At 39.0% G+C, this 27,403-nt stretch overlaps 1 protein-coding gene across 4 annotated transcripts; it reads left to right on the forward strand.

Annotated features, from left to right (window-relative positions):
- Positions 1 to 287: 287 nt before the first annotated feature.
- On the forward strand, positions 288 to 27,340 carry plx (PTB_TBC1D1_like and TBC domain-containing protein plx). Of its 4 annotated transcripts, XM_026813828.1 has the most exons (12): positions 13,090 to 13,400; positions 13,724 to 13,921; positions 21,094 to 21,240; positions 21,344 to 21,526; positions 21,610 to 21,921; positions 22,080 to 22,281; positions 22,387 to 22,503; positions 22,585 to 22,801; positions 22,887 to 23,204; positions 23,299 to 23,579; positions 23,830 to 23,991; positions 24,066 to 27,340. In XM_026813828.1, exons 2-12 carry the CDS (start codon positions 13,835 to 13,837, stop codon positions 25,904 to 25,906), a joined length of 3,867 nt encoding a protein of 1,288 aa, XP_026669629.1. In that variant the 5' UTR covers positions 13,090 to 13,400; positions 13,724 to 13,834; the 3' UTR covers positions 25,907 to 27,340. The 4 variants fall into 4 exon arrangements, with proteins under 4 accessions (XP_017880644.1, XP_017880645.1, XP_026669629.1 ...); XM_018025155.2 differs by lacking the exons at positions 13,090 to 13,400; positions 13,724 to 13,921 and adding an exon at positions 288 to 599; XM_018025156.2 differs by lacking the exons at positions 13,090 to 13,400; positions 13,724 to 13,921 and adding an exon at positions 2,802 to 2,986.
- The last annotated feature ends 63 nt before the right edge of the window (positions 27,341 to 27,403 follow it).

The raw sequence follows: 27,403 nt of genomic DNA on the forward strand, positions 1-27,403 counted from the left end.
GATATTATAAAACTAATTTTTGTAAACTTAAATTATATCTTCAAGGCTGTTTATCATGAAAAGTAAGCTGCAATTTTGAAATGAGTAAATCGATGAGAAAGGTAGCATCATACGTTAATCAGAAAACCTTTCTGTTCCTTTGCAACAAAAGCCTACCTGGGCTGAAATTGCGTCATTGTCGTAACAAAATTAACATTGTGGAAACAAAAAATGAGGAAACAAAACCGGGTCCCCACCTCGTCGTGCGCCACCTGCTGACATCGAACGAAGAGAGTAAACAAAAGCGAGTCGCATTCGTGACACCGGTGTCGATCAGTAAACGTCAGTGAACGTCGTCGCTCTCGCGGTTGAATACAAGTTCCGCGTTTGTGATGTGTGTTGTTGCTTCGAATACGAGTCGATCGCGGACGCGCAATTCGACAGGAACGAATTACCGCGTGTTTATTCGACGTATTAACGATCGCGCGGCTGGAGCAAGGATGTCGTGCAAGGAATGGATCGGTGAACGTTAGATACGAGGACATTTTCGGCCGAAACGTTGAACGAGCGGCACCCGTCTGGGTAACTGGTGAATTATCCTGGCGCCAAACCGCGAAGGGGTGAGTGAATACCAAAAGTACAAACCGATATTTAGGTTAGGTCCTGTGATGCGAGCTATGAAAATCCTGAATATATTGCATCAATATGCATTGTTTCGTTACTGACAATTTCGCTAGAAAGTGTTGCCTTATCCGACAATCTACAATCGAGCTTTTATGTGATCTGAAAACAGTCATTTACGACTTAATCTACAAGAATAAAATTTGATACAGATTTTAGCATAATGTACACTGATGAGCAATGAAGATAAAATTTTAAAGATATGCCACTTGTGCATGTAAATAACAAATCACATATATGACACATTAGATAGTTATGTTTCGATTTTATATCAGAAAACTTATGATGCTGAACGGGTTTAGTCGAAAAGTTTCGCAAGTTAGTATTTGTGCACGTTACATCTGTGGTGAAGTTATGCCATGCATAACATTATTCTGTTATGTAAACAAAAGGGAAACTCCTGCAACGTTCGCGACTCTCATACATATAATCCTGTGACCAAATGGACCTCATGTCTCGTTCCGTTTTTACTCATGGAAAAGATAAAAGATTTCAAAGGTTATGTCCTTAACTCTTTATGACTGTATTTTTCTCTGCGTCCAAGGAGACGTTGAGAAAAAGAATAGGCAATCTTTTTTACTGCTAGTGCGACTTCCTCGAGTTTGCTCGAGCAATAAATTACGTGTGCAATTAGTGTTACTTAACGCGATGTTTTCTAGCACCCGTACAGTTCGATCGTATTTCCTGGTGTTCACAAAATTCTTTCTCAGAAATGTATTGTTCTGTTACGTTACGTTTTGTCAGCAAAGAAAACAATATCTTTCACTCATGAAAGATAAAACCTTGAAACTTGACTTGATATGCGATATGTTATTAGGTAGCAAAAGGTAGCGGTTTGTTATACGTACAGTTTTCTTTCAATGTCAATATATTGTTACGAAACTGTTTACAGTTGTCGAAATCTGTAATTTAGGTTCGCAAGAAAAAACGCCACTTTCACTCAATATGCTGTGAAATGTTTCATAAATGGAGTCTACAATAAAACTAATTTATTTTATTTTAGAGGCACAAGCTATAGCAATTAAAATGCGAAAGTACTACGAGATGTCGTAAAAATAATTTGCAGAGACCTTATTTTCTAACGTTCGATTAAGTAACAGACAAGTGGAAAGCGATGCGTCGAGTTCGATGACCTCTCGTGTCATAATACTTCGATCGCACTAAATTATGTTACAGCATTGTAAAAAATACTAAATTTGCAAAAATTTGTTCAATTATCATAAGTCAACATGTTGAGTAACTCTTCCAAGTTTCTCAATTTATCCTTATCTCTATACAAACATCGTAATCACTTAGCCCGATCAGTCTAGGTTATTCAAGTTATTATATCAATTGAATAAATTCATAATAATGAACGATTAGGAAAATAGCATAATCTTAATTATGCAGCAATTAATTTACAAAAAAGTGCAGTTCCATGCGGATTGTAATTCTCCAGTGCATACGCCTACTCATTCGCATAAACACGTATACTGTCATTAAGCAGTTTGTAATTATTTTTATCTTCATGTTTTCGTGATCGAATCACAATTTTTCAAAACATATTCTTTTATCTACCTTCGCAGTTTAAGCTATTTGTTACAGAAATGTCAGGTTTAATGTCTGAATTTTATTTATTTGTATGAGAAACCGTAAAGAATGCATCTAATTTATAAAAAAATATGCAATAACAAGTTAAGTTAATCAAGTAAGAAATGCACATCATGACGTTTAAAAAATAAAGAATATTCTCTTTTGCATTTCATTTTTTAAATTGATATTACTAAAGTGTTATTTTCCATAAAAATCATTCAAGTTGCAATTATTTCTGGATAATAGTAAACTATCGTAGCTTTCTCGGAATTTCGAGTTAGGAAACAATAAATATTAGACGTCCTATTGCGTTGGACACATGTACTTTTGTAAATGACTGTATAGCACGCGTGTGCGTGACCGCTCCCCCGCGATGTTACCTATATCAGCGTGGGTTTCGTGAGCGTCTTCGCTTGACGATTTTGGCTCGATGCTCGCGATATATGCAGAAAGTGGCTGCCAGTCATGAATTCGTCTTAGGTCCGACCAATCGGACGAGTCGCGATCTATAGTAAAATATCCGGCTACTATTATTAAGTTTGTCCTTAACGATCGTTACGAGTATCGTCTCGCAACCATTAGCTCCCGTCGCACGAATGGCACCGGAGCCGTTCGCGGACCTCGCGAAGTTATCGGGTCGTGATCTGGTGGCTGTGTTCGTGTCGTCCCTGTTAAGTGCATCCAGAGTCCACGTGAAAGTCCCGCGGAAACAGACTGTTCGGTCCAACCTCTGGGAACGTCAGCTATTATCCCGGTGAGTTAGGCAAGCCATGCGAAGAGTTGCAATTTTTTGCATGACTCAGGCGATATGCAATTTTTTGCGCGAGTCATGTCAGACAGAATTAACCAGAAATCGGTTGGAACGCGTTGACATTTAACAATTAAAGCGTCGGGAATGTTATATTTAGAGGAATTTGGCGAGAAACGATTTCGCACTCCTAAATACTCTTCTGGATGAATCATCTCGATTCATCTTTGGAAGTGTGTTGAAAGTACGTTAACTGAATAAACAAGCATTCGCCGATTAAAGTTTCGTTGCTACTCTTAACGGGCCAAATTAAACGCAATTACGAGGAGACGTTGCTCGGCTTACTGTTTACTAGGCATACACCAGCGTCGGTAAAATAATGAAACAGAGGTCGAGGGAAATATAATACAGAAACGAAGCAAACATAATCGTACTGTTATTTGTTCCAATAACAAGTACGCAGACCAATTTATGCGTGGGAGTTGATCGTACCGTGTTCGTGCCTACGCGATCGCACGGATAAGAGATTGATATGTCTATATAATTTTCGAGGTGGAACACGCTCCTTGCCTGACAATTAGTATTAGGTCTAGTAATAATTAGTGTCGTTTTTTAGTGTGCGTTTATGTATTGGAAAATTACATTAATTATTACTAGACCTGATAGAAACGTATTTGTTCTCGTTAACAAAAGTAGTAACGCTGTTTAAAATGTATTGACATAGTCAGGGACACGACCTCGCGTAATGGCTAAAAATATCGATCGGTTGCGACCATCGAATACATGAATCTATCCTTTTGTCAATAAACGAAACGGAAAACCGAAAATAAGAAAAACTAATGATAGGCAGATATACACTTACTGGTTACTCATTTTTTGGTATAAGAATTCGCAGTCTCTCCGCCGGTTATCTTGTAGATAACAATTGATAAGCGTTTGCAAACGAAGGCTTGATTAAAAATTGTACAGTTGACTAGGTCAAGCAAGCTTACCTTCTGTATCGCTCATCTCATTTAACCGGCTGTTAAGATTTGCCCGGCTTGTTATGTGTTACGATCTTCGAATTTGCATCTTTGTTCAACGAACCGCGTCGTTGCACTCGCGAGGAATGTTCGGCATTATGCCTGCACGCCCACACTCTCTCTCTGTAGATAAGACGTCGACTGTGCGCGTTGCGAACATTGTCGGAAAGTGGGACACTCCTGGTTGACCATGAATTTCTTACTAAGCCCCGCGGATTTATGCCTGAACGAGCCTACGGGATCTAGATCGAATCAGCCGAGGAGATTAATTTCAGCCCGAGAGAAATCGCGGTCTTTAAATAAAGAGTAGAATATAAGATTCGATAGTAAACACGTGGTATGCAAAAATTATAGTTAAAACCTGTTCTTGATTTTTAATCGTGACTCGAATTCGTAAGCTTGAAAAAATTGCGTTCGCAGGTTGATATCACCAATCACTAACTTTTATATTAGCCGAAGTTGAGAACCGCAACGCGAATAAATTCGAAGATCGATGAACATTATCCAATTGCCCGACACGGATCGATATAGCTTTGGAAAACACAATTCTGTGACGAAATTGGAACATCGTGTGGGTTGTGCGAAGTTATTAAAGTCTTTACCAAAGTAAATAAATTGCGTTTAACGCTTAGGGTACGGTGATGCATGGCAAAGTAGTTACGTGATCGCTGCAAGTTTCTTTTAACGTTCTTGTACTCGATTCTATAAAACATCTTCGTTATATTACGCTTTAATCTATTTAAAGCTATACTACCATCAATTATGAGTGTCAATAATATTTTTGAACAACATCTACTTTGCATTAAAAAAAATGACCAATATCAATTAGCTGATAACAAAGTAAACTGCCTGGAATTACGTCACTCTGGCTTATTACCATGATTAGGCAGATAAGTCAACATTCATATCGACAATTATCTTCTTTTTAAACGTTTGCACGAGACATCCTGAAGTGTAGCCACGTTGTTCCTTTATAGACCGGAAAAAACTCTGATACTTTACTTTAGATTGGTGCATATGAAACGTCGCTTTCTTTTTCTCGAATTACAATTTCCTAAGAGGAGATCATTTATGCTCAATGGATGAGACGGACAAAGTATAATTTACCATAGTACACAATTTTTATGACTGTTACTCAATTATATTTTACTGAATCATTATTGCTTCTTCTTCTTCTTCTTGACAGTGAATCCTTAATTGTATTTATAATGCTTAACACATTGGAGGTAAGGAAAATATTTAATCATTTAGGAATGTGTAGAACTGAGAAATTATTTGATACCGGGAATGAATTTCATATGCATTATTATAATATTATATGGGCAACGAAGCTAAACATTCAGGGCTACAGTTATGTCTTAATGGAGCCAAAGTCGAGGTGACAAGATGATAATACACATTTTCTGGAAAATCGTATAGTGAGGAAGCGGCTATGTAGAAGCTTGTAATCTCGCGTGACATATTTTAATCGCAATAAGTTACGCGTCGGCTGGAGTAATATGCAAGCGCACGACGATAAATCGCGCCGCTCGAGAGGCTTGTGTACCCTTAGCAAAAAAATTATTTTATAAAAGCGGCCCTCGCGAGCACGCCGGTATTAATTCCAACGAAAATACGATGAAATTAGTTGCGACATTCAACGCATATATTCTAAAAGAGCAATTTGGTTGCTAGAGAAAATATTTGACGCTAATCTCGTGAAAGGGTAAAGCCGGTTTTCCAGCGATAATCCAGGCGAAATAATGAAATTCTATGAAACAACATTTGGAATTAATCACATAAATTGCTTTTAATATTTCCCTGTAAATTACTCGTTTCGTTGAAACAATTCTGCTTGAGATACTACTATAAGTGTTCCTCTTCGGAAAACTTATGTCATAAGTACAAAATTGGAACGTTTTAGGTAACGTGCGTCACTAGTCAGAAATACTAGAGTATAAACAATTATTCTGTTCTCGAAATCATCACATTGTTCACTATTTATGCACACGCTTTTCCGAGATTAGTTAAAATTGTTCATTACATTATTCAGATCATTGATTAGATTTTAATCATGAAAGTCCGAAAAGACCGAATCCTAAAATCTAAATAATATCAATAATAAACATCATTAACACAATCCTTCCAGAATTCTATTTTACGCTGTTATGATTTCCCGTCATTTATTACTAGAGGAATCGCATGAATCATTTCTGCTCTAACGAGCTTTTTGAGTTATTCCAAAAATCGTACATTATACTCAAGGCATCCGTCGGGTGCCAAAATGGGTGCACGCGCGATGCACCGGAATTTCGATCGTTTCCCCCGTATAATGACATTCGGTGTACACGTGCATCTGTTACGTAACTCGCACGATGCACTCACGTCTCTTTACGACACGTACGTCTGTGTACGTGATTCTATTTTTTACCGGGGATGCGTTTCGTTGCCGAAAGACCTGATCGACAATCGAACAATATTTACTCCACTGGTTGAAATGGTGCCAATTGATTTGTACGTTTAAGGTGAATTGTCTGTATGCTTTAAACGAATAGTAGAACACCAGATTACCTACAGATTACAGAAACATAATTCTGTTCCTTAGAAAATCTTCTGAAGATCAGATTCTATCTTTAGAATATTAATTAAATCATGAGATTATGAACTTCGTAGCTTCTTATGAATCTTCAATCGTATTTATAATCCACTTGGGGGAAATCCACTAATAGACTTGGGAAAATGAAATAATTTAATCGTTAACGATAATTGTTTTAATTTGAATCAAATATATGACATGATACCGGAACTATACTTGAGCAATTGTCGAAGAAAATAACGTTTCATATGTATTAATAAATCAGTTTTATTGTATGATATTTTTCAACCGAGTCAAGTTATGCAAATTTGCAGTAGGTTTGCGCGAAAGGAAACGCGGCGATGCTCGATTCGAAACGGTGCGATGGGTTGACGGTTGTTCCATAACTCGAAGGACGTTTCTTGGAAGTGTACGATACCGCATGTCCAATTGTACAAGTTGACTTTTGGCCCTTACCGCACTCTGTGCGACGCATGTATAGTACCCCGCTTAATAAGAAGAGGAGGCAGTTAAAATTATCCATTACGTGTCGTTTCGTTATCTGCTTCGCGCGATTCGAATTTGTCATGTTTCAAATACAAAGCTAATTTTTTAAGAAATACAGTCATTTCCTTTCTGTCAGTTATAATTTGAATTATACAGGGTGTCCTTGTATTAATGGTAGAACCGTCGAAGGGGTGATTGTGCATAAGAAAATCAGTCGAAAATATGGAATAAATTTTATTGGTTGAAGGCTTCGTTCTCGAGAAAATCGACTTTGAATTTCCTCCGAGTACTCGTGCACTTGACTGTGACGTGTTTAAACGGATCTCAATAAAAAACTATTATTTATTTTCTCTGTTTATGTAGTGAACCACTTTCAAATTGTTGAGGATAATAGGAAACTGACAACGTAATCGAGGTAGAAACTTCACGAGATAAAGTAAATTATGAATTAAACACGCTGGTTATCAACGGGTCGAACGAGCGACGGGATTAAGGGAAATTAACGGCTGCCCGATAAGAAACCTGACACATAGTAAACATAGTGGACAACCAGTACCTCTGCATAGAAACACGCTTCTTTATTTTTTTTTTCCTTATTCCTCGTCTACTTACGTGTTAAGATTGTCGGTGGTCGAGTGCACGCCATTAGAAGACGACACTCGACGGTACTTGGTCGGCTTCAAACGAGAACGTGGCAAGAGGGTTAATAACGTAGAAACAGAGCCGCGGTAGAAAACACTGCGATAATCAGCCTCGGTGAAAACAATGGGAACGAACCGAATTCGACCTAGAAGTAATGAAATTAAACAGAGATTGTAAAAGCACTTACAATGAGCAGCGCGAAGAATGCGTCAGGAGGTTCACCGTGAGAAATGTAAATTCCCGTCACGCCTCGTTGCAAAAGAAAAAAAGTTATAAAACGCATACGTGCGCAAACAAAGTTGACGGAAGGGGGTTAATTAGACTACGAGGGTCGGCCCACTAAGACAAAACCAGAAAACGTATTTTCCTTCTTTTTATTCTTCGTATAAAATATGTTTAAGAACCTATTTTCTTTGGCAACACAGTGGAAAAATCAATTCAGCACTATGGCAAATTGCTACGAAATTTAATGAAAAATATATTCTAAGTAATTATATTATTGCACAAAAATTGATTATATTTTCTCATTATATCTGCATTCGTTAACGCGATTCTTTTCTTAGCCCATGTTTCAACCGGCAATTAAGTTGTTCGCGTAACGAGTTGATAATTACTAGTTTCACACATAATCGCGCATCTTAAATCTTCGTGATAAGTTAAATTAAAGAACACTACGTCAACCGCAGTGAATCGACGATTTTGTGTTCGAAGAACGAAAATCGATATTATTAAAACTCATGTAAATGACCGAGAACTGTTATCGGGGTCTTTTATCTGTAGACTGGAGGTATTTCATTTTTAAGCATGTTGCATTATTTATCTTCGTGGTTCGTTACAAGGACCGTCGAGATTATGGAGCAGTTTGAGTACTGTCCTTGACCCAATCTTGGGAGTACAAAGCGTCGTTGGCTATGATGATACCACCCTGATTTAATCACGTTTCGCTCGTTAATTTCGTGTTATCTGAAATTGATTATCGGTCATCCCTGCTTTGCTTTTTTTTTAGTTGTTAATCACTTCAGTTTCTTTTTATAAAAATAAGAAAGAGTAGCTTTTACTAAGGAGATTGTCTGCAGAACTTGACCCTCATTTGGCATAGGATGTTAGATAACGTAAAAATTGGCTTAAAACAGTCATGCTTCGTTAGTAACTAAATTATATCCACCCAAGGCCCTGAAGAATGAGCTACGAGTTGATTTAACTATAATATTTCACTTCGTATGAAATAATTCTATTTTATAAAAGTGCGATATAAATGAAAGAACTTTCCAGGAACGAAGATCAGAAAGGAAACTAATAATATACGTGTATAGATAGGTAGAACGTTGTACTCACTTTGACTCGAATAGCTGGAAGAAAAATAGATGATTCGCAGAAGTCTTTAATCAGTACTGATTCTATGCTGCCTGTATTGTAGATCTGCTATATTTTCTGGCTTAAAATAGTCGTGGAGACGTCACTGTAAAATGTATTATTAACAAATACATTTGAGAAGTTGAATGAAGATAACGAGGTTGCGTTGAAACGAAATTCTAAACGGATGCAATTATCACGATTGCGCAATCACAATAGGAAAACGAAACGAAAGGACCTTCCATGGTTCATTGGCACGGGCACATGTTCTTATTGCATTCCAACGGCAGAGAGTAGCTCCGGCTACTGTTACTGCGGTTACACCAACTAAACTGTTCTACACCATATTGGTAAACGTTGTAGGGACTGGTATCTACTTACCTATAGCTATACTTATCTCGCTTCTTATTTCATTCGAAGCATTTGTATTAGTCATAAGTAATGTCTTTACACGGCTCAAATTTATTAATCTGAGAATGCAATAAAGCTCGAGGTATCATATCTAAACAGGGTATTCATTCATTAATTAAATGCTTATCAACTATGTTCCTGATTACCTATTTTATGTACGATGACGTATGCACATGATTCGCTACCGTAGCCTCTTCGCAACCCTTTGACAGTGTGATTAAACGACGGATAATTCAGAGAGTTTGAAGTGATACAAGTCAATTTACTGTTATTCATACATTGCCGTGTCGCTGTGTTGAGCAAAGAAAGGGTTAATTGGGAAGCGATTGGTGACTCTCGAGTCTTACGTGATCCGTTAAATTACCGTTTAACGAGCACCCCTCCATTGGCCGTGAAATACGTCCGCGGCATACGTTCTGTTCTATACGTGTAGTGGCGGGGTTAAGGCCTTGAGATCGCCGCAAGTGCATCGGTACGCGCCATAATTACAGTCGCGATTATCCGGAATGAAAATCGTTGTTACATCGAACGACACAAATACTTGATCGTTCAATGACGCAACGACGCCAAACCGGTTCCTCTCCGCGATCGATTTACTATTTTTCATAACACCTCGATTGGATAAAACACGAAGTGGAACACGTGAACTTTTTAAAACGCGTCTACATGTCCCGGTGCATACCAGAAAACTTTCCAATTGAAGATAAGCTTTGCTGAAGATTGTCTTACCTTTTTGTATTTCACGATTACCAATAAATTCGTTATGCAAACGAAAGGAAAAAAGAGAAATTCAGTAACCTAACATTAATACCTGTTTGTAATAATATTCCCGGCTTATCATTAGTGAGGAATTAGGAAAGATTGAGAACGTTATCTTATCTTGTTAAAATAGAGTATTTTTACTTTTCCTCAATTCTTCAAATCTGTTTAACTACGAGAGAGGAATAGGAAATTCTAGTATTAATACGTCGAATCTAATGTAATATTTATGTTAATTTCTCCGTGTCTTTTAAGTTTAACAGGTTTATTAATTCCTAAGCTCGTTTCACGCGCTAATACGAGTTTAACGAACATTCAAGAGAAGAAAATATTTAAAAAGCACGTACCAATTTCTTGGTAGCAATTTACGATATCCGTTGGTCATGCGTACATAATTAAAACTCGTCGCGGTAAACAGGTTGCTTAGCGCCTGTATTTTTTTCCAAAACTCGTTGTCGTAGCAAATTTACTATGTAACACCTTGCATCTGTCTTCTTCCCCGAGTGACTCTTTTCAGAATTCTTCAAAGAGGACTCGTTCTGAACGATCTCTTACAACATGCCTTCAATAGAATCCAACCGAAAAGCAGTTTGACTACCGGAAGTCTGTAACTATTAGAACTTTGAAAGTTGCAAGGGAATACTCCAGTGCATTCTATTGCGAAAGAAGTGAAAATTAGTGAGTTTTGTTAATCGCTGGATTACGTAAAAAAAAGAACGTTGCAATTAATGAGTGCAACAGGTTTAATTATACTGAAGCGATGATAATTGTTTCCTCCTTGCACGCTGAATTGAGGAAATTTATTTGTTCTCAATTTACACTTTTTAATCGTTATGGGCGATTGCAAAATCCGTGCACAAGGTTTACAACGGTAAACATTTGCCATATTCCTTTCCATACGGCAATAAAATATGTATAAGCTACTGAATTAGCTTGGAGAGCAAACACTGACGGATCAACATGTCTAAAAATATAAGATATGTGTTGATCGGTTAGGAATGATGTTCTTGCCAATTTTCACTGCTAGGGATCAGTTTTTTGTAGTTCCAATCATTCGTACTTAACAGTCTTCAAGTCTAACGTCCAGATAAATTACTCTTTCATCAACGACTTAACGATTAGACTGCGGATTTTTATGCAAAATAAAACATTTAGAATAGCCAGTTTAATTAATAACGCATTTAAATTAGAATCTCATTCATCATTCAAACTGCAATATGCAGTCACTTTTAATGTTTTATATATTTTTCTGCATCACAGCTAAAGTTTTTATATTTTGCACAACTAATTATTTTATAAATGCATAGAGTCCGCAGTTTACTAACGATAAAGAAAGACCTCGAGGGAGCAACACGTGTTTCGAACAACCTTCGTTGTTTGGGAAGGCTTTTCACTTTCTTGGCACGTTCGACCGATCAACAAACAATTTTATCGCATTTAAATTTTGTTGTTTACGTAAACGAGGTGTAGCAAAATGTGGCGTCACTTCTTTTCCAACTGCGAACGACTACGCACGTGTCGTTTAAAACCGCACGCAAGAATTGATCAAAATTTCCAAGATGACCGCCTTAAAAGCTCTCTTATCCGATCGAACGGGTCTCGTTTGACTTGCAAATCGCAGGGTTCACGAATAGGTGATACGCTTTGGCATTGTTACTCCTAAATTAAGCGATTCAAAAATCGGAACGGCAGACAATTTCGAAGGTAGCACGTTCACGTTTAATTTACATTCTCTTATCACGGTCATCACGAGGAACGTTTCACGTGCCACGAAATTGTCACGTTTCGCAGTCAGCGTTGGCTATAATAATTTTTTATTACTCGCGACTTATCGTTATGTTTATGATATTAAATTAGACGCACTTTCCAATCCTACCTAGCCTTATTCTTTATTCCTTCATTTAGACTGGCTGCGGCAAGATCTCGTCGAGAGGCGACTTTTATTATGCAATAAATAGTTGAATAACATAAATCTTCATGAGCTAGATCTTTGGTGGTAAACACGCGAAGCATCTCCGCAATTTATCCGTAATTGATTTTAACTGAAATTAATTGTACATTGTAGCGAGTCAAAAAGGAGAGACACGTGCGTTTATCACGGTGAAATCAGAAGTAGAAATGCATTGTGTGCAAAGCGGACCGTATTCATTCAACCAAGATTCCCAAGCTTATTTATTTGGTGATCATTTCCTGAATGAAAGTCTCGATAATAAGTAACCGTTATAATTATACTGCCTTATACTTAACCTGCCGCAGTTACATCCTCCGTTTCACAAGTTTATAATATTGTTTTCGCGCCACTAATGAATTATTGAACGCCGTTCACGCTTGATTGACTAGCAGCTGCCGTTCGTCACGGAGAAAATAGAAATATACGCGGGTAACCTTCGATCATGTCCATTGATTTAACGTTACATAAGTGCATCGCGCAATTGAATCTAAGGCGAAACGAATCTAACGCAAGACGAAAATACGCTATTCCGGATACTTGTTAAGATATATTCTTCTTGTAACATCGTTTTAAGACTTGGAACAATAATAAAAGTATGAATTAGTTATTGACACTGCCGAGAGCTCGATCGTTACCCCAAAGCACTACCGTTGTCACCCCTATAAACCACCCCAGAAAGTCTCTCAAATTAAGGTGTCATCAGCTGGCAAACAGCAGTAGACGCTACTAAGGAGTGGAGAGATAATATCATTAGGCTTGACGCAAGTTTGGTGACGGAAGTCCAGAGATCGATTGTGTTGACCCTTTTAACAGTAGTCCTTTTTCTGCGTAAGAATGTTCGTTACCCGGAATCGCGCGGCAGGCAACGGTGAGGTCAATTCGTCGTCTCCTTAGGCGCGGAGGTACGTCACGCCGTCAGTCGATGTTTGCTCGTCTGTTGGTAAAGGTGCAGCTGCGAGATTCCGTCTACTTGAAAACAACTTCGTTTCAACCGGGCTATACGTATAGAAAAGTTCGTGCACTCGGCTAATCCACGATTAGATCAGTACTACGTTCGCTTCGGGACCTAACGGTCGTCAACGCAAGCTCCTCTCCGTGGAATCCGTGAAATACTTAGAACGAAACGGATACGAAGATTGCCTTTGAATAAATTAACCGTTGAACTAATGGTGAATTAGACAAGATTGTGATCAACGAATTTTATCGAACAAACGGATACTGGTAACGAACTTTGACCTAGAACGAACTATCGAAGAAGATTGATTTTCCGCGTTTTCGTAGTGCCGTGTGAGACTGTCGAAGGTTCTCAAGAACAATTCAATTAAATAGCTGCACATCTTAGAAGAGGCAATCCGATTGTCATAGTCACCCTTGAAAACAGACGGTTCGCTGAAAAATAAATCAGAGACGCACGCAGTCTTATTTGTCAAACTATCATAACCGAATCAGTGCTATAGCTAATAGATGACGGATTAACAGAAGAATCACCTGAAATCGTGTAAAAGGCTGTCATCAATCTCTTAAATTGTGGGAAGCTTTTTAAGAGAATTCTCGCCACCGGAAGCTATCTGACTGTATCTACGGACGATTGAACGCCGTGGGACCGCCCTCGCATACGATCACTTTCGGCCGTCGAATGGGAACAAGCCGGCAAAATGATTACCGTGCCGATGTCCGCTTCCAGGCCTTACACGAAGGTTGTGTCCTACAGCGATGCAAGCGCTATTGGCAAAAAGCCTGCAGTGAGTAGATCGAGAAACCATTGGTAGCCCGATTTTTAATCTCGAGGCCATGCGAACGGGTTTTCCGTTCTCTTCTTATTTTTTACAACCGCTTATTTGCGTGCGCGTGTTGCGAGATCGCGGATAGATCGATCAGGTTGACCCCCGCACGTAACACAATGTTATTTCGCTGCTATTGAGTAAAGGTCGTAACATTTTATTAGGCATTCTCTGGATGTGAAATTAGTTAGGAAGGAATGTGCATCAGATGTTAGGTAATGAACTTATAAGGCTAAAGGCTTTGTTGTTCAAGAAGATAAGTTATTAATTCTCGGCGGGAGATGCGTATCGTGAGAATTATGCTGCTTATTGGGTTTCACGGGTTGGCATTTAATTTTAAGTAAATTACAAAGGATCTGTCGAACAACGGGATTTTACTTATCACCTTGTCGAAATGTAATAGCGTCTCAGAAAGTAAAAATAATTAATTCCGGAAGAGACCGTATTTCCTGTTCCTACTTTAAAGTTTCAACCGATCGATCGCACGACGTCGGATACAAGATGTTCTGTTAATATCGATATTTCGCCACGAATATGCTCGCCGCTATTCTTTACAACTTCCACGTTCATTGTTCATCCTTATCGTGGTTAACAAAGATTATACGCTCGGTTTTTTTTCTTCCACGACTGATCCGCATCTTAACAAGCTCTCTAGCCTCTGGAGACTTGTCTCCCTTTCTTCTCGTTTCCGTTCATCGTGGTTGCTGGTCGTCGAGAAAGTTCGTGGAACCAAAAGCACTGTAAAGCTAAATTTACAACGACGGCAGCGCGACCAGGAATCCCTGTTCCCGTTGCCAGCATCCGTTGACTGACCGTGTCACCATTTATTACGCGAAAAAAATCGCCGCTGCGTTGGGCCATCGCGATTATTTCTTGGACGCGATGCGACGGGCCGACTACGGGTCTAAGAATACCGTTGCGTTTTCACCTCCACCTTGCACGCGACGGTGAAAGTTACGTAAACTACGAAATCGCGTCTAAATCAAGTACCGCGTAATTATTTCGTGACTGCTCACCGCGACGTTTCCAGATACGCGACACAAGCAATTGTCTGTTCCTCTTTCAGAATTAACAACGTTCCCACGTTACATCGGTAAGATTTTTCATGACGACCCTTAATAAAAACGAGACCTTTATAAAATCCGATAAGAAGTGCATTTTAATAACGACGACCTGAATTGCTTCTACACTTTCCGTATCTTACCTTTTTATTAGATGAAATATCGTCCTTTGTAAATGTAACAAATATTCCTGAACAGATACAACTGAACATTAAATACAAAAGAATTTTTCGATAATTTCTTTGTGGAAGATGTAAAATTCAGAAACGAACGATGTTTCATACGGTTCAAGACAATACATTTCATGTGGTATTCGACGTACATTCTACGAGTATCTTGTAAAAGTCCAGCAGAAGCATCTTCGGGTGTCAATTATACAAAAGTTGCAGTGCGTTGCTGGAAACGTGCTAATTGGAAACATGTGACCGATGTCACTGCAACGCGTGCGATTCCGGTAAAATCCAGAATTTCGCATATGCACGTAATAAACGCGAGGCTACGGTAACGATTACCTACATACGCTGTGTTTCGAGTTCCCTCACGAATTTCGACGGTATCCGTGAGACCCGTGCCAAAGTTATGGTATTTCGATCACGTATCGGCGTCCGTTCTCGTGATTCCCGACATTTCCTCGAATTTCCAATGACGACCGCGGAAGATGACATTGATTAACATCTCGAGCTTAGAAGAAGAACGACAGAGAGCTTGCTCAATATTTTCATAAAAATAAAACCAAAAATCGAAGCTCACGGCTTCTTAGAATCGTTTGACGTTTGGAATTTGTGCCAGGGAAATGGTGGATAGGCGAGGATTAGAAATATGAGCTTTTGTATTAATCATTTTCGGAATATGAGTAACTTGTCGAGTAGCCAACTTGCTGTTTCAATGGCAGTTGGTCAGAGAATGCAGATGAATTCGGCTGAAAATGTATTGTAAGCCAACGCAAGTCTAATTATATGCAGACAGCTTGTCGCTGCTGATACTTCCATGAATAAACGAACCCTTGCTTATATGTACTATCTTAAGGATGTATTAGCTATACAGTCAATCTCAAAAGTTTATGCACTTTAGAAACGCATTTCTTAAAAAGAAATCAGACGTCGGCAGAACATTGCTAATAATAAACAACAAAAAAAATTTTCGATTTTTCGTCAATACTTAATTGGATATTTCCTTCTATACTTTTTAGCACGTAGCTATTTATTATTAGCATTATTCTTCCGACGTCTGATTTCTTTTTAATTATAGGAAATGCGTTTTTCTAAGATACATGAACTTTTGGGATTGACTGTATAACCAATACATCCTTAAATACTACTAGTCTTACGATTTTTAGGTAACTTGTTTTACCGCCATTAACTCGTTTTTCTTCTTTCATTTAACCGATTGTGTCACCTGTGAATTAATTACTCGGATATTAACGGGCCACCTGTCACGCAAATTTTTCCTACGTCTTGTATCGGCTCTTGCTTAATTTATCAGACGTTACAGTCACTGTACCAGCACATTACTGTTTACCAGTAATAATCGTTTGATTCCAATTATTCTGTCAAAACAAGTTTATGTAATCTTTGCTATTGTATATGAATGATAGACAAAGACAGATAGGAATGTTTTCACTGTGATAGTAACTTTAGGTAGGCCTTAACACTTTGGATGCCAGCAAAGATGAGTAAACATGCAATAAATTCGCGAAAGAAAATTATAATAGGTGATAAATACGCGTGCTGTCTTGTTTCCTTTGGACGTGGCTCTAACAAGAACTAGCCTCGAGATGTGGTGTAACGTAAAGTGTACAAGGGGACATGGGACGCTTGTTGCACGTACGACTGTACTCTAAAGCGGCAATAAAAGAAGAAAGCGAAAGAATGTAACATGTCTGTGTACGTGACCAAATTAACATTAAGCTCGAAACAAGCAGTCGCGTCGATCGGGGTAACGCGATCCCCTGCTGCTGGCCAGAAAACTGTTACACCTTGTTATCGTCACTTTACTTCAGAAACCACAACCACTATAATCGCCTTAATAAGATCACGCTTTAACGATCACCTTTTTTACACGCGAAGAAACTAGTTTCGAGCCGTGCGCGTATCTTGTAACAAAAACAATCGATTTAGAAAATAACTACAGTAATCAACTCCAGATTTAATCCACATCGGTCAGATTTTTCGATAGCTGGTAATCTAAGGTCTGATCGTTGAATCGAGTAAAGGATTGACTTTGAATGATTTATGACGGCGGGCGAATTGAATGGAATGTCTATTAAAATGTCCGCGATATACTTGAAACTCTGAACGGAAGAAAATTTATGCACGCTGGTTTATGGCGCCTGGTCGTCGAACAAGCTTATTTTAATCTGTAAAAAAAAGCGTACCCGGCCAGACAGACATGTCGTGCGACGCGTTCTACGGCATTTCAATGGGAAACTGTGTCAACCAGGATCAAAGACCTTACGACTCGCATGGCCATCGACGCGATCTTTCTTCTCCCTTTTCTCCTAGCAAGTCAAATCAAATTAAACCGAGCCACGGCAATTAGGGTTTAATTATGGTCGACACCTGGCACGCATGAAAACGCTCTCGTTCCTTTTCGCGCAGAAGTTCCATAAATGAACGCACTTGTGTAGTTTCAATGTTACGGAACGCTTAGCTCCGACTGCCGAAAATAATAATTTATCCTGGTTTGTACTTCAGTAATCATTTCTGACATATAAATAGCACGTGCATAAACATATCACAATATTTAAATGATGAAAGAAACTCGTATCTGAATCATATCTTTTAAAATTGATACCACGAATGCTTCAGGTTGCTTGTAAAAGTCTGCAATCTGATCTTCGCTTCTAAGCTGCACCTATCTATTACGATTTTTATCTGCGATTAATGTTTAACATAAAATAACATGATAGTATGTTACATGCTTTTTATTGCATCGTGCGTAAAATGTGATTTTACATAATCCTGCTAATTACACGATAAAAATTCTATAAAAGAGGCTTGTCACTTCCGTAAAGAGATGAATAGATCTGTATTTATTGTCGTTCATGAAAGGTTTTTAATCACGGTTGACATAGTTTCCATTAAATTTCTACTCATCCGTCAATTAATAATGAATACTTGACGGTGGATTTACATAATCTCCATGCGGTGGCTATCAATTAGAGAAGGAGTCGTCATTATTTAGGAACGGATGTAAAAAGTTATTCTACGAATTCCGTGAACGTACATCATGTCCTTTGAATTACAACCGCGAAACACGCGTCCCGTTCTCGAGACTAGCTAGCTACAATGTGCACTTGCAACGATGGATAGCCGCACGCGCAAGAAATAATCATTAGACGATTAAGAAGTTCAATAGAGTCGCGACACCATTCGTCTCGCATTGGAATTTTCAAATTAAATTTCATCATAGCATATTGTCGAGTCTCCCAAGTTAAAACAATCGCGTACGTCTCGTCTGCCGACAATAACTGCAATTATGTTCTCGAATAAAGAATAATTCTGCGTCCCCGTTTCATTCCCGAGACCCTTACACGTATTGAAAAAGATTGACGGTCGAGAAGAATCCCGATTGTTAAAATAAGGATATCACCGTCGACTCCTTCACACGGATACGTGTATTCACGTACACGAACTTGACTCTCATTAATCCCTGGCTGGCGAAGAGGCGAAGTACCGGAAAGAGGGACGGAAACGATTTCTCCGGCAGCGTCTCTTTTTCCCACGATCTTCGATCATGCGAGCCGGAGTGTCCTTGGTTCGAGAGGCTTTGCGAAATGGACGGATGGTGTGCCTCCGCTCCGTTTAACCGCGACCCGATGAAAAGGGTTCATCGCGGGTCGGCCACCGAAGACGTTCAATCTAATTTTCCACGTGGATTCAATCGCGCGGCATCACGACGCGGCCCCGTGCTTCGCTTCTGATGATCACGCGTGCTGTTACGACTGTGTGCACCGCGAATTGATCAATTGTAAGTGAGCGAGTATCAACAAATGCAAGGAAGGAACATCTGTTAACGATATGTGCCTAAGGAACCTTGAATGAATTTCGCGATTCTTCCTGATAGTATTAATAGACAGAGCCAATACAATGAACGTGGGAATTGGAAATTGAAGCGGAACGAGTCGCGATTATTTATAGTTGAAACGTACGTCCAATAGATTTTCATTCGGTTATCGGGAGGACAATTGATTGCAATCTACTATTCCATTAAAGAAGATAAAAAGGAATATCGGATCGCTATCGTGCAATGACACATGTAGTAAATAACAAATAAGATAAGAAATTATATTGTTAATCTACAGGTTTTCGTCACTTTAATTTGCTTTTACAATGAAGATTTATTGATTGCTTTAAATTGCTGTATGAAGATCATTATACTTGTCACTCTTTTTGCTCTGCTACTTGATTGCTGTATGAAGATCATTATACTTGTCACTCTGAACTCTGCCACAGGGAAGAATGTTATACAGGGTTTTTTGTCTCATGATAAGAAATCAATTGTTATTGATAGTGTTCAATGCAAATGTTTTTTTGTCGCGTATAATCGTCCGAGTTCTAAAGTACTGTCACTGTAAAAAATACTGCAAGAAATGAGCTGTCTTTAGCTAAATCGCGATTTACAATTCGATAGACATGATAATTTACTGCAATAATAGTTATGTTCCTGTCTGAATATAAATTATTGCTCTCGTGGCTTCTTTTTCAATTAATCATTCTCCAGTTTTGTTTAACAAACTAATTCCAGATATTTAAAAGCTTGATTCATTATATGAAGAAGTTGAATTCATTAAATCACAATTGCTTTATAGCACATGCTTTACTATTTATATCTACTTGTTTTTAGATTTATTGCCAGACGTGTGATCAAGTGTCGCACACACGTATTTATATAGATATTTTGTAGAAAGAGTAAGGGCCGCGTAGATAATAAAAAGAAAAGTCGTCTTGTAATTGGATGAAGGAAGCCCCGCTGGTTTGCGCCGATATGCTTTCTGTGTCAGCAACACAACCACGCTTCGGCTACTATAGATCCTCTATCGAAGACCTCTCACGGTCGTCAAGATAACGATCCATCGAACATTATCTCGCTTCTTTTATGTATAAATTGTTTCCCGATCGATCGCGTCATCTTGCATCCGGTTCGTTAATCACCAGATTATTTTAATGCATTCATAAAAAGATTGAATATGTATAAATTATAAAGAACTCACTCAATATATATAAAATATATGAAATATCAGTTGTGTACAATTTTAAAACAAAAATTTCTATACAAGTCATATTTTTTAAATTGATAAACGTTTTATTTTTCATAAAACTCCGTCGTTTATTAATTACGTCTCGTCGGATATAGCTGCAGGTTTGCATAATAAATTGTTTGGTCTTATCGTCGCCTGCAACGTCAGGAGCGTTTATGTCGATGATTGATTGCCCACCTTTTTCCGCCTATTCCTCGAATTTCATATCAATCGAATAGAATTCATTCTTCCTTTTATCTACATCTTTTTTAATCTATTTTTTTTTTTATGCAACCGTATGCGTGATTCAGAGAGATTTGAAATCAATTTAGGAAATGAAAGAGGAAAGATAAATGCTCGAGGGAAAGAGGAGGGAACCACGCTGTCGACGAGCGCTCCCAAAATTTATTTTCGTCCACGGCCATCGGCCACGTTTGGTGTACGTTTCCTTGCGAAATACGTTTTGTATATTAATGGCCGTGCTTCAGATGCTACGGCCTGGATTATTTCTGGGCTGAATTTTCTTCGCGGATATGTATTTACGATGATATACGTGCTATGACGTATCTCATAGCTACGTAAATCGTGTAAATGGGTGCATTACTGGTGCATATTTCAACCTTGTATTATCAGTAAGACTATCTTTAGAAAATAATAAATTTACTATCGCGGAGTGCAACGACTGCAGTCGTGATCGAAGATTGAGAACGCAATTTGCTGTCTGTTGTTTGTCGCGTGACGAGGATTAATTTGCAGTCTAATTACTGTAATAACATACGATGCCTCGCGTCACGAGGATCCGCCGCGATTCTATACTCCTTTCTGTTCCCCAGATTCAGCAATACCTGAGAGACATGAAAGAACACTCGGCACCGTCCCGATTTGAAGGCAGGGATGTGCCTCAGAAATCGCAGAGCAGTGCGGCCAGCTTGATGTCTCTCGGTGCTGACATATCTCCAAGCTCTTCCCATTTCTTTGAAGTAAGTACAAATACGATCTCCTCTTTAGTTCGATATTTTTGGTACAAGTAAAATTAATTGTAATTTCCGGAAGTGAAGATCTATAACTGATGTTTGCTCGCAGGTGCTTTACGTGGGAAAAATCACAGTAACGCATCCGAGAGTTTCGGAGTCGTTCATCGACGATGCGCTATTAAGGTTTCGCGTACGTAATCTTGAAAAGTCGTCGAAATCGTCGACGAGTAATCTTCTCGCTGAGTATCAGCGTCAGTCGCTAGCGTCTTCCAATAACAGGAGAAATAGCACGGTAAACCATCCTGCTCCTCTTTATTTCTGTATTAACTCGTTTGTTAATTTTTATATGAAAATTATTCCAACCGTTTGCATTAGGAATCAAGTACCAGCGAGACCGGGAGTATCGAAAATGTCTCTGGCAACGCAATTATATCGCCGGTTAACCCGCTGGACGTGCCGTCGACGCTCACCGGATCCGTGGAAACGTTTCCAAAGCCGCAAAACGCTAGTCTTACGGAGAAGGACGGGGAGAATCGTGATGCCGCGAATAATAATAATAACTACGCCATGCAAGTGCCGGAAGTTATGCGAAATCGGGCTTCCTCCACGGGCAGCGTGCTCAACGCTAGGAGAGATTCCATAGCGAGGGGTAGCGGCGATGAACATAATCGCACGATGCTCTTCCAGGTTCGAAATTATTTCATTTATTCGCAATCCGTAGAATCTAGCTAGATTAATGGAATTATTTGCAATGCTAACAGTGCATGAAATTGCTATCTTTGAAGACGACGTTTCATACACACTACTCTAATAAAAGCGTATACTCATTTGAGATTGAATTTCAGGTAGGCCGACATGATCTGAGATTGATCAGCCCGGACAGGAAGCAGGTGCTGCTTCATAAGCAGCTTAAGGATGTTGCGAGTTGCATCCAGGGTATCCAACATCCGGAACATTTTGGTTTTATTTGCAAAGAGAATTATGTGGGCTTTACCGGATATGTGTTCAAGTGCCAATCGGAATCGGTTGCGGACGATCTCGTCGCTGGTAAGAGGTTTTCCTTGTATTTTTCATTGTTTCTAATCAACTTAAAAGTAAAAATCTGAATTTAATGATTTCGTAAAGATTACTTCGAGTTTTCTTTCATTTCAGCGATTTCACAAGCATTCGTTGGAACGTGCGATGTTCCAAGGAAGGAACAGTATTCCGTGTTTTCATGCGAACACTGCCCCATGTATTGGTACAACAAGTTGTGCCATGAAATCGAAGGTAGTTTACCGATCTCGTTTATCTGTTCCATCTAAATCTGCAACGAAATTGCAAATAACGAGTTCGCGTGTTCGCCTACAGGACAAAATGACAGAAAGACTCAAAATATAATTTTCGCGCGGATGGAAATGCTGCCAGAGGAAGAACAGGAGATGGTCGTTAATAAGTACAAATGCGCGGAGGCCGCCGGAGCTACGGGGACAACTCTACGCGAGCAAAATCAATTTTTGATAAGGCTGTTGCGCGCTCACTGCGAAGCAAAACAGGCTAGACACGTCCACGACACGGCTGAGAATAGGTATGGTTGTTCTTTGGATATTTTCGTTTTCATATTCATCGAAACTAAAAGATTTGAAAATTTTTCAATATCATACATTTTGTAGGAGCGAATTTCTTAATCAGTACTTAAGCGTGGGCGTCGGAAGCGCGATATTCATGAAAGCGAAGCGATCGCTTACTAATAGCTTCGATAATCTCATGAAGAGAAAGGGGTCGCGGGACGACCTCGGGCTTGCTCACCTCAAGGATGCGAACCACCTCAACGCTGTGATACAAAAAAGCGGTAGCCAAAGCCCTGAAAATTCGCGACAATCGTCCATAGTGGATATTTCGCCGGACGCGAGCAGACCCAGGTCTCTGAGAGTCTCGCCTGAACAGCAATTGACTGTGAGCACTGGACCAAAGAGTTCTATGATGGACATGTACGTATAATTTTCGACGAAAGCGTAAGAAAAACGTATAATTCTTTCTACTTCATTTTGCATTACGGTTTTTTTTATTATGTTTCTCGATCAGATTTCTGAAAGTAGGAAATTCTCCGAAAATGTCGCCGACCGAGGCGGACGGGAATAGTCCTGTACAGAATAACGGTTCGTGGAGACAGGCGATATTAAACCGTGTTGTAACACCTAATAAGGATCATGACAAAGAAAATAAAAACGAAGAAATTGGAATTAAAACGCCTGAGGCAATTCCGAAACGCAGGACAAAACAAGAATTAAGAGATCTTTGGAAGAAAGCAATTAATCAGCAGGTAATCCTCATAAGAATGGAGAAAGAAAATGCAAGGCTTAGAGGTAATTATCGATTTTGCAATTCTCATTTCCGCTTTTGTGAATGAATAGATCATTATAAGCACATATTTCATGCTATGTATCCCCACTATGGTTTCGCAATCTGTTATCTCTCGTATGTTATCATACGTATTCGCAGTTTATACTGGTCACTGTTAGTGAGCGGAACTGTACACAGTCTTACTAAAAATTGATGGTGACCGGTATATTTATTTTCATTTAACAATTGACGTAAAAATGTATTCGATTCCAGTACGTCAGGAAGAAGCGACCGTGAAGAGAATAAAATTAGAATACGACGAACTCAGCAGTTGTGCGCGCGAATTAGTGGAAGTGTGGGATCTTCTTGTGAGCAAGGAATCAAGAGTATCCACGAAATGTGATAATCAAATGCTTTTACACGCTATAAAACAAGGTAAAATAATTATAAATATTTCTTATGAACAAACAATGCAACTTGAGATTTAATTATAACTTTTCTCGCTGCAGGTGTACCGAAAGGGAAAAGGGGAGAAGTGTGGCAATTTTTGGCTGAACAATTTTGCTTGAAACAACCACCCATAGACACACACGACTTCCCTAATTACAATACACCGTATGAATTACTTTTGAAACAACTCACGTCCCAGCAACATGCGATTTTAATAGACCTGGGACGAACTTTTCCGAATCATCCGTACTTCAGCTCACCTCTAGGACCAGGACAGTTAGCATTGTTCAATTTGCTGAAAGCGTACTCGCTTTTGGATCACGAAGTCGGATATTGCCAGGGTCTTAGTTTCGTTGCTGGTGTTCTGCTTCTTCACATGTCCGAGGATCAGGCGTTTTTCCTCCTACGGCACTTGATGTTTCGAAGAGGCCTAAGGAAATTGTATCTTCCCGATATGGCGGCTTTACAATTGTACCTGTATCAATTATCCAGGCTGTTGCACGACAGGCTACCTTCGATGTATAATCATTTTGACAAACATGAAGTTTCGCCTACGTTGTACGCCGCTCCGTGGCTCTTGACCTTGTTCGCCAGTCAATTTCCGCTCGGTTTCGTAACCAGAGTTTTTGATCTACTTTTCCTGGAAAGTACAGAGGTACTTTTCCGAGTATCGATGGCGCTATTGGAGGAGCATCAGGATCAGTTATTAATGTGCGACAGTTTCGAAGAGATTATGGAGTATTTAAAAACTCGAGTGCCGGCTGTGGATAAAGAGATTCTGGATCGAGTAATGAAACGCGTATTTTATCCGGATCAAGAGATTACGAAACAATTGAACGAGTACAGAGTAGAGTACCAAGTATTACAAGAGGAAATGATATCGGTGAAACCACAAATCGAATCATTGGAGAAGTACAAAATGCACAACAAGCAGTTGACACAAGAAAGAGAGCAACTTAACGAACAACTTGAAATTGCTATGAGCAACTTGCACCGATTGGAGACAGCAAGATCCGTGCAACAATCGACTCTGATGAAACTCGAGTCACAAAATCGTAGCCTAGAGGTGACTGTCGCTACGTTGGGTACATTCATTCAACAGCTATCCGAAACGCGTCCGGACATCGAGTTCCCCGGCGAGATCCGTCGGATCATCGCCCAGCTGAGTCTAGCCGAGAAACGAAGGAGCACGAGCATCAAATCTTATCCCCTGAAAGTGATCGAAGACAACAATAAGATGGGAATGATCAAAAGTAATTCCACGGGCAGGGAATCTCACACTATGTTAAAGAACAATAACGTTGCGGATGCTCCATATCCTCTCAAATCCACTCTCAGCCAACCGAACTTGGCCACAAAACTAGAAAGGGTCTCGTCGTTCTTCTCTAACTCGCACAATCATATACAAAAACAACGGGCGCAATTGGCCGCGCTCAGAAACGAGTACGCGAACGAACAAATACCTGCCAGAAATGATGAGAACGATCCGAAGACGGTCAATATAGACATACAGATTACCGGAGATCCGGTGACTCCGACGAACGAGCAAATAACGCAGAACGATAACCATCTTAAGATACAATCGCCGAACATAGAAAAGTCGGTCTCGTTACCATTGAACATGAAGATGAAGCTGAAGTCGTCCAAATCGGCGTACGAGTTAGGATCTGTAAAGAAAGTGCCGACTACTAAGCTGGAGGTCACGAACGATGATAACGTGACGAATCTGACGGGAACGGTACATCCGTTGGACACTTGCAGCGACGTAAACTTCAGATACGGTGGGACGACGAAATTAAAGTCGATAAAACCAGGCAGGCTTCCGAGCCCGAGCGGACAAGAGGACAACTCCGTTAGCAAGAATCCTCAAAGCCAGAATATGGAGACGTTGAACAGATAACAATTGCTGATGATGTTGCGCTCAAGAAAGATACCTTGGAAAGTATCTAACTTGAGAAAGGTCTACCCGAAAAGCTAACTAAAAGCAAGCGGGGACTTGGAACGTGATTCTCGATTTTACTTCTACGTTTCGTACACGCGCATTGTTCTCTCTTATACAAATACTTTTTGATACGGCCGTGATCATTTTTCATATTTTAATGAGTCGTCTCGTTCGTAAGAAGCGTATTGTCAATAGGCATCGATTGAGAGATCGTTTGCACTTCCTCTTTTACTTGTACCAATGATCTTAACATTATACGGACTACGCGAGAGAATGAAAAATAACAAAGTCAATTTATAATATATATACATATTACTACATGTATAAACTTGGCGGATTATTGGATATATTAGTACGTGTATGTATAGACGCTAAAGATGAGGGATTAGAAAGAGACAGCAAGTTAGAGTACCTATCAAAAGTATTTATCTAATTCGTGTAGAGTATATTTGAATGGTAGAAAAGATTATGGAGGAAATCTTTCCTTGAATACGGAATACAAACTGCTGGTGATAAGAAATTTATTCGCTGCATCGGTAACACAATAGGTAATTAACTGTTGTATTTTTGTTCGACGGTACTATTGTAGATAATTATTATTAAAGTTTAATTTATTACAAATTTATTATTCGATGTGCAACGTATTACTTATGCGAGATTAAATTTCTTAGAATCCAGCTGGTAGACGAGTCATATCTGTAAATATCAAGATGTACATTATGTTACAAAATTAATAGGAATTCTTTTCAGAAATAAATAATGAATGAAAGCATGAGCGTTGTTCATTCGATTAATAACGTGCTTATTTTGTTAGCGAGTAGTTGCCTGATACTTTTGGTCACCGACGGGAAACGTTTTTAACGGAAAGAGAAATACTATTTTCAGAAGGATAGCTGAATAATACTAAAACGATTGCATCCTATACAAAAAATTCCTATTACTTTTGTGCAAACTGTCGAGAAAAGTGCCAAACTTTCCAAAAAAGAGAAAATGAAAAAACATTAAAGATAGTGAGTAGGATGGACGAGATATAAAGAGATGTAAATGTATATCGTCTATATGTTGGACATATATTTACACGTAATGTAAATAATTTATAAGATTATCGTGCACCGTGTAAGATTCGAGAAATTAAGTATTACTACTACTTTAAAATATTTTTGCACAAAGGAGGGCCTTGTGATATCAGGGATATATGTATATTTAATGCCATTCATTGTTCTCATAAGAACGAGTCGTTTTTTCTGATATGATATTGCCGTAGTTTATAAAATATACTCGAAAATAATATCGGTAGTGAGTTGTACTACCATCGTACGTTTCATTGTGATCATTTTCGTACGAGACGAATATTTTTATCCGAACTGTAACACATCGTATCTATCGATTAATGAAAAGAGGAAAGAACATGGGATTAAAACGAAGAACGTTTCAGCAAGAGTTTACATAGGAAAT

This window comes from Ceratina calcarata, unplaced genomic scaffold (genome assembly GCF_001652005.2).
Source record: "Ceratina calcarata isolate Rehan_Ccalc_2016 unplaced genomic scaffold, ASM165200v1 scaffold350.2, whole genome shotgun sequence".
Lineage (NCBI taxonomy): Eukaryota > Metazoa > Arthropoda > Insecta > Hymenoptera > Apidae > Ceratina > Ceratina calcarata.